Below are 8,085 nucleotides of genomic sequence, written 5' to 3'. Positions count from 1 at the left end.
ACGGCCCGGCCCAGCGTGGCACCGCACGGCCCGGCCCAGCGTGGCACCGCACGGCCCGGCCCAGCGTGGCACCGCACGGCCCGGCCCAGCGTGGCACCGCACGGCCCGGCCCAGCGTGGCACCGCACGGCCCGGCCCAGCGTGGCACCGCACGGCCCGGCCCAGCGTGGCACCGCACGGCAGAACAAACTGCTTCTAACAGCAGCGAAGAGCGAGAAGAAGAAGAGCAGCTGCTTGCCAGCCTCCCTGCTCCTCCCGCACTGGGTGTTCCCCGGGGGTCAGCAGGAGGTTCCCTGGCTCCTGCATGCCCCAGTTCGGAGGGGCATTGGGACAGGAAGTGACCTCACTCCAAGCAGCTGTGACACAGCAAGATTTACTAAGGCGAAGGGGAGAGCCAATCACGTGGCCAGCATGAGGCATCCCAGCGCCCGGCGTCTCCTCCCAGAGCTGGCAGGCTTGGCGCTGCCAGCAGAGGGTTTGCTGGGAGGCACCCACAGGCATCTCGGATTCCATCACAGCCACACACCTCCCTAGCAGCTCCTCTACCAACCTGCCAGCACCGACCTGTGCTCAGGGCTTCCCTGGGCGTGAGCCGGCGTCAGCCACAGGGACACGCTTTGATCGGGGCCCTGAGCTGAGCTGTTAGCTGCAAGGGAAGCAGAGGCTGCTAAGCTCAGAAGGAGGGGGGCTGCAGGTGGTTATTTTTCATGTATAGGTCTCTGTTGGTGCATGGCCCACCCTGGCAATGGGCTAGACCCTGCTCGAAGGGGTAAATCTGGGGTCCCAGGAGTGAGTCTGGATTTACACCAGCACAGGCTAGCCTGAAGGGAGCGAAATCCCTAGGGATCCCCATTTGATATTGTTACTGCTCTGAGGTGTCCACCAGCATAGAAAGGATGAGAGTCCAGCTGCAAGGCAGGAATCCAGAGCCTGCCCTGGAGCTGGGACCCCCTTGCCCTAGCCCCCCCGGAGCGAGTCTGCCCTTAGCCCTGCCGCACCAGCTGAGCTCAGCTCCACCTGCCGTGCTGGCGTCGATAGGACACCAGCATCTCTCCCCCCCGCCGGGACGGGTCCATGTGACAGAGCAGGGAAACCACCAGCAGCCCCACCCCCAGCACCCCCACTAAGGCCCCCCTGCCCCAGACCAGCACCCCACCCCAGGCCCACTCCCGGCCAGCAGCCCCTCCCCGGGCCAGCACCCCCTCCACCCCCCTGCTCGGGGTGGAGAAAGCTCCTGAAGAAGGCTAGTGAGACAAGGTCAAAGTGCTGGTGGGGGTGGATCTGAGGCAGTCAGGGAAAGACGGACCCGGCAGGTGATAGGGAGTTTCCAGGAAAGGCCAGGAAGGGCCAAGGCCCCGGCAGTGGGGGTGGGCTGTCCACATGCTTCAGGGGCTGGTTTGGGCTGTTCCACTCGTCACGTGAAGCAGCTGCCAGGGCTTGGGGTTTCCAGCCCTGCCGCAGGGCTCCAGACACACAACTCCCCTGCAGCTCTCCCTCTACAGGGGCTGTGCATCTAATCCCCGGGGGCTCCGTTCTCGCCCCTGCCACGGGCCACGGTCACCCAGCCCTGCCGCAGCACAGGCAGAGCCACTCCAGAGCGAGCCGCAGCCTCCCGTCCCTTGGCCGAACGCTGGGGGACTATCCGAGCTGGAGTCCCCACTTGCCCAGCCTCCCCCTTCTGCTCCTCCTGTCCTGTGGGTCATTTCCATGTGCTGCTGGCCTCAGGCACTTCCCCAGGGCTTGTGACTAACCAGCCAGAGCCTGAGGCCCCAAGGAATATGCCAGTGGGGCCATGGCCACGGGCTGAGTCCTTGCAGAAAGCCGGGAGCTGCAGCCTGCCCAGAGGCCGCGTTGGTCTCTGTGGGGCTGGCTGGGCTGCAGACTAGCCCAGGAGAGCTCCAGTCTGAACAAGGCAGCAGGGTCAGGGTCAGAGGAAAGGGAAGTGGCCCCGGGGCCATGAGGCAAACCCTGGGCTGGCTTCTGCAGAGGGGAGGGGAACAGCACTCCCTGCACTGGTCTCACACCCCTATGGGCCATGGGCCGGAGGTCTCCCCCAAACACAGGAGGAGGGGGACATGGGGCAGGGAAAGAGATGCACAGAGAAGCCAAGTGACTTGCCCAAAGTCACCAGCAGCCAAGATACAAATTCAAGACCTCCTGGTTCCTGGTCTGGTGCCCCCACTACCCAAAGCTCAATGCTTACTCCCCCCTTCCTAAAGCTTTGCCTAGAAATCAGGCTTTCTAGTCATGCCCATTTGCTTCTGTGCCCAGCCCACGCAGAGCTGGCTTTCGAGCAATAGCTCCCCTCCCAGCAGGCGGCATGCACGGCCCAGTGCAGGGAGACCCCCAAGCAGCACAGAATATCGGGGTTGGAAGGGACCTCAGGAGGTCATCTAGTCCAACCCCCTGCTCAAAGCAGGACCAATCCCCAGACAGATATTTACCCCAGATCCCTAAGTGGCCCCCTCAAGGATTGAGCTCACAACCCTGGGTTTAGCAGGCCAATGCTCAAACCACTGAGCTATCCCTCCCCCCATCACAGCAGAAAGTCACATCCTCACATTCCATCTAAATTGCATCACAACCGTGTCCCATCGGGCTCCTGTCCTAGCAGCACCGCTGCCGCCACCAGAGAAACCCATTGCAAGAGGCCTGTTGAAAATGCTGTTTGATGCATCCTGTCTGGCAAGGAACCACTTCAACAGTCGTGATTGTGAAATCTCCACTGCTCTTGTTTTGCCTTGATAGTCCCTACTTCTCTAGTGTTTGTCTGTAGGGTCTCCGTCAGGTTCTTTCATTGTTTGTCTGTTGCATAACTAATTTTGTACGATTTAAGTCAACTAAGGTGGTGGGATCTGATTGGGTAAAGAATTGTTTCACAATGTGCTGGTATTGGTGAAAAATACTGTCTTGTAGAACTTTGGTTACAGTACAGCTAAGCAGGACTCAAGTTTTAACTATATAAACAGGGGAGGGAGGGATAGCTCAATGGTTTGAGCATTGGCCTGCTAAACCCAGGGTTGTGAGTTCAATCCTTGAGGGGGGCATTTGGGGAACTGGGGTAAAAATCTGTCTGGGGATTGGTCCTGCTTTGAGCAGGGGGTTAGACTAGATGACCTCCTGAGGTCCCTTCCAACCCAAAAGGAAGTTCCTTAGAACCCACTCCAGGGGACATCCCAGGATCAGAGCTGCCAGACCTCAACACGCTGCCAACCATACTGTGCAGAAGCAGGGGGCCCCGGATGACCTGATCCTGACTGGCCCCCAGGAAAAGTCCATCTGCCTAACTGGGAGTGGCAAGCATTGTCCGCTTAGCGTGTGCAGTCTGTTTTGCTGACTGTTAATAAATAGGGGTTAAGGATATTACTGTGTAAGACTCTTTCACTGGTAAAAGACCCTGCAAACCCACAGAAGAATACACCCTGAGCCCTAGGAACTGGGTATGGGTGGCCCCAAGTCCTCAGAACAGGGCAAGGGTGGAGGTGCCTAAACTAACCGGGTTGCACCTTGAGCCCACAGAAGGGCAGTGGTGAGTGCCCTAGAGTGTGCAGGTAACACCCATATCACATGGGCCAGAGAACTGCCCCTTGGAAGTCTGACATCCTAGGGCCTGTACCGCAACCATACCCTACAGCCCTGCGTGCTAGCTGCATTGCCCCTCCCTGCCCCCCATACACCCCCCCCACCCAACAGAGAGATGGCATCAAGCCAGCCAGGATCAACGCCCCAAAGCCTGTCACCTCAACACGGGAGAGAAGCTTGTGCAGGTCAGAGCCAAGAGCACCATCTGCCTCTTCCTCGGCAGCGTTCACTGGGCCACAGGCCAGGTCTCTGCCCCGCTGGGGAGCTCTCTCCTCACTCACAGGTGGGTTTTACTTCACAGCCAGACGAGTGGTGCAACCATGGCCAGGATCCCAACTAGGGCAGGTGAGCGCCCATCCCCCAGCCCAATTCCCAGCAGCATTTCCTGCTTTAGTCACTCCCCCAAGGCCCTGTCACGGATGAACCCTCCACTGAGGCTGGAGCCTGCATGAGGAGTGGGGAGCCTGGGAGGAGGAGGGCAGGAAAGGGACACAGAGGCCAGCGGACGTGTGCAGTGACTGCAGCTATAGCGCCCTGCCCAGCTCCCACTGAAAACCTCGGGGAAATCCACCAGCTCAGATTGATGCAGCTTCACTTGGTCTAAAGCCTTCCTATCCCTAAATCAGTTTGCACCGTCCCTAACAAACAGCGGGGCCCTGAGACTCAGGGGGCGGAGGGGCAGGGGTGAGGCCCCCAAAGCAGGGAGGCCAGCCAGGGGCACTGGGCACCCAGGAGCGAGGGGAAAATGGGGCAGCGCAGGGTGTGCGGTGATGGAAGGGGGCTGGGTGTCAGCCAACCGGAGCTGCCAAAGTATTTCAGAAGCTCTCTCTCCAGCCAAGCCTGGGTGCTGCGGCATGGCACGGCACTGCCCGAGTGCGGCAGGCAGTGGGACTGGGCTCAGTTTGTTTAATATGTTAAATGCAATAAGGGCATTATTCATAGAAAGAGGAATCCGGATCCCGGCCCTGCCAAGGCCGCCCTTTCAGCAGCATCCAAGCCGAATAAACTGGGATGGAGGAAAGGAAATGCCTGGAAGTAAGGAACAGACAGAAGGTGACCCAACCCAACACGGCCCACTCCCCAGGGCAGGGCCCGGCTCTCTGCTCAGCATTCCCGACCGGACCCTTCGGGCACAGCATCCAATCAGCAACAGCACTGACAAAGCTCTCGCCTTCCCCAGGGCGTCACCGCTAGCTTGAGTCAATCAAGATGGCAACGTGCAATGCTAGTTTTTGTCATTAGGGGCTCAGATGTATTGAGCCAAACCACCCGAACAGACAGCTCTGTTTGTGCCTGGTACTCGCCCGCCACAGGCCCACTGCCCAGGCTGAGTGCGGGGACGCAGAGAACAAAGCTCAGACTTCGAGGAGGATCTTCCTCCTGTCCCTGCTGATGGATTCAGAATCCAGAGAGCGAGAATGGCCTTGGGGATTCTCACCCTACCAGACAGGCACACTCCTGGCAGCACGGACTGACACACCCTCTCCCACCCAGCCCCACCTCCAATTAAACAGGCAGAAGCCCTGAGGCCACAAAACCGGAGAAGCTCAAGTTCGGTTTGAGGCTGGCGCTGGGTCTGGAGAGAGCTACAAGACGTCACTATCGGGTGCGTTGCTGTTTAAGCTTCGTCTACGCAGCCTCCCACACGCCAGCAGGCCAATCCAGCCAGGCCTGGAGGACGACGAGGCTTAAAGGCATTACTGCAGGGAACCATAAAATGTGCACTACATTTGATAACTGCAAGGTGGTGAAAGAGGAGATAAGTCGGGAGGCCCCACTTTAGGCCGCGTGTGTCTGGTCCCACAGGCTGGAGGGAGCAGAGAGCTCAGGGAGGGCACCCACCGGTAGCTAGGTGGCAGGGGTGATGGCAACAGCTGAAGCAGAAAGGATTCTCAGCTGAAAGGCGAATGGCCCGAGCGGCAGAGGCAGATGGCACACGAGGAGGACAGCAGGCGTCTGTTTCGGTCTCGCGCCAGAGCCAGCGGGCTGTGACCGAGCAGGCCCCGTCCAGCTCGCACGGGCACAGGCTGGCTCAGCACTGGCTGGGCAGAGATGGGACACCAGCAGCTCCTGCCCTGGGAAGGGCTCCGCGGGAGTTGGAGGCTGCTGGGGAGAGGCGTTGAATCAGGGCAGTCCCTGGGAGCCCTGGCCAGGCCCCTCTCAGGCAGCACCACCCTGTCTGGCTCCCGGCTCCCCGGACGGGTGGGGGTTGCAGGTGCCTTGTTCCATCACAGACGCCTCCAAGTCCGGGACTGGGAGTGACCTGCTAAGGACCCCACAGAAACGGCTCTGTTCAGGGCAGACTAATCTGGGACGGGTTTTAACAGGGGTGGGAGCAGCCAGGGCTTCTGTTTGCTCCCGGTGCTGTGACAGGCCAGCCCCCAGCAGCAAGCCCTCGAACTCAGCTCTCGCAGGGCACAGCGCCCCGGCTCCACTCTGCGGATTGGATGCGGCGAGCGCGCTGCCCCTGGGCACAGCTACCAGGCGTGGGCGCAGGGCTCGGCCTGAGCCTGGACCCAAAAATAAATCCTAGTGAACCAAACAGGGCTGGAAAGTGGGGGGCGGGCGTCTATTTCAGGCACACTAAAGTTCATCCTGTACAATCCATCCTCCTACGACTCCCCCCGCGGCCTGCCCCGAGCGAAGTGAGTTCCCTGCCCAGCCTGCGCCCTCCCCACGTCTCTCGGGCACCGCTGCCCGGCAGCTCCGAGCCAGGGGGTCGCCGAGCCGGAGCCCCCCGCGGAGAAAAGAGTCTCACGTTTGCTCAAGCGCCGCAACCCAGCGCAGCCCCCAGAGCCCGGGCTCCAGACCACGGCCCGGGCGCACGTCTCAGCCCAGGCGCCCCAAGTTTCGGCGGCGCCCGGCCCCTCCCGCGGGGCGGTCTGTGTTTCCCGGCCCGGATCGATCCCTGGCTCCGGGCCGGGCCGGGCCGGGGAGAGTCGCGTCCCGGGGGCGCCTCTTACCCAGGTCGGCGTTGCAGAAGGCCTGCTGCGGGTGCACCGGGGAGCAGCTGCAGGCGTCGGCCGGGCGCGCCGCCCTCCCGAGCAGCAGCACCGCCAGCCAGGCCAGCAGGCTGGGCAGAGCAGCGCTCATCTTGCGGGTCTCAGAGCGCCCGGGGGGGCCGCCGCATCCAGCCAGGCGCTCCCGTCCCGTCCCGTCCCGCCAGCTCCCGCCGGGCCTGGAGAGCCGCGTTCCCGCGGACCGGAGGCTGCAGACGCCGCGGCTGCCTCCCTTGCGCGGAGGGTTTGCTGCGCGGCTCCGCCAAAGGGGCTTTTAACGCGCTCGGGGCTCGCCGCTGCTCCGCCCCGTGGCACGGGGCCAGGCCCTGCGCTCAGCAGCTCGCTCGCTCGCTCTCGCCCCTTCCTTCCCCCGGGCCTGCGGCGTGGGTCCGGCTCCCCTGGCGAGGGGCAGGGCCCCGCCGAGCTGGGGGCAAGTCATGCCCGGCTCCAGGCCCAGCCCTGTGCCCCTCTGTTCCCCCAGACCTGGGGGGGCACCTCTGCTGCTGGGCTCGGATGGGTCATGCCAGCAGACCCTAATCCTCTGGGTCAGCACCAGCCCCGCGCCTGGCCCTGCCGGCGCCCCAGCAGTGCCCAGGCCTGGCCCGCAGTTAGCAGGGTGCCCCAGGCGGCTCTGTGGGCCAGCGGGGAGAGGGCACCGCACTGGGGATGAGAGCAAGGCCACCGCTGTAGCGTGCCCCCTCCTGTGGGGCTCCGTCCCATCCATGGGGGCAGAACCTTCCAGAGAGCCCCCCACCGCTGGCAGGAGTAACCTCACCCTGGCAGCGACCGGTGCCTCCCCAGGAGCCGCGAGCGCTGCCCCTCCCTGGGCGCAGAGGGCCATGGCATGCCAGCTTGGCAGGTATTTTAGGAAGAGGATCACGGCCAGGGGGTTATTTTCTTCCCCTGAAATGTGAGCGCTGGGGGAAGGGGCAGGTTTCCTGCCATCACACCCCCCACACACACACCCCGACCCTGCACTCAGGAGCCAAGGGCCCACAGCTGCGACATCAGCACCAGCCCAGACTCGGCCTCACGTGGAGGTGGCAGCGGGCCAGTGCTGAGCGGAGCAGTACATTTCCTCCAAGGGCTGTGATTATGTCTGTGCCCAAGCATTTCCTGGTTTCTCTTCCCATCTCTTGCCCCCCCTTCCCATCTCTCTTCCCTTGAGCACCACAGGCAACTGCTCTCCCCAGTGCTGGCACCGAACGCTGCTCACACCCACCAATGTGCCACTTTCCAGACCCTCGTCCTTTACTGTGCACACAGAGCTCAGATCTTCTCTCTGGGCCCTACAGCCCTCAGTGCGGCCCCCCTGACACTCAGCCTGGGCCTGGCTGCCCACCGGCCTCCGTTTCAGCGCTGGAGGAGGCAGGCTTTGTGTAACACTGACGGCCACATGCAGCGGACACAACTTTCCTGGTCATTCCGCGCTCAGGCTTTCCAGCAGTCCCTGCCTCGGCGTGAGAGTGGGGAGGACGCGTGGCTCTGTGGCTGTGCCTGGCAGG

At 62.4% G+C, this 8,085-nt stretch overlaps 1 protein-coding gene across 1 annotated transcript in view; it reads right to left on the bottom strand.

Annotated features, from left to right (window-relative positions):
- The window catches only part of TIMP2 (TIMP metallopeptidase inhibitor 2), a 24,354-nt gene extending 17,477 nt beyond the window's left edge, over positions 1-6,877 (bottom strand). Inside the window, exon 1 of the mRNA XM_034789769.1 lies at positions 6,545-6,877. Coding sequence (XP_034645660.1) covers positions 6,545-6,674 — 130 coding nt within the window. The 5' untranslated portion in view covers positions 6,675-6,877. The remainder of the gene's footprint in view (positions 1-6,544) is intronic.
- Positions 6,878-8,085: the final 1,208 nt, after the last annotated feature.

The sequence above is a fragment of the Trachemys scripta genome, chromosome 14, assembly GCF_013100865.1.
Source record: "Trachemys scripta elegans isolate TJP31775 chromosome 14, CAS_Tse_1.0, whole genome shotgun sequence".
Taxonomy (NCBI): domain Eukaryota; kingdom Metazoa; phylum Chordata; order Testudines; family Emydidae; genus Trachemys; species Trachemys scripta.
Note: the sequence above shows the minus strand (reverse complement) of the source record. Positions and strands in the feature narration are given on the sequence as shown.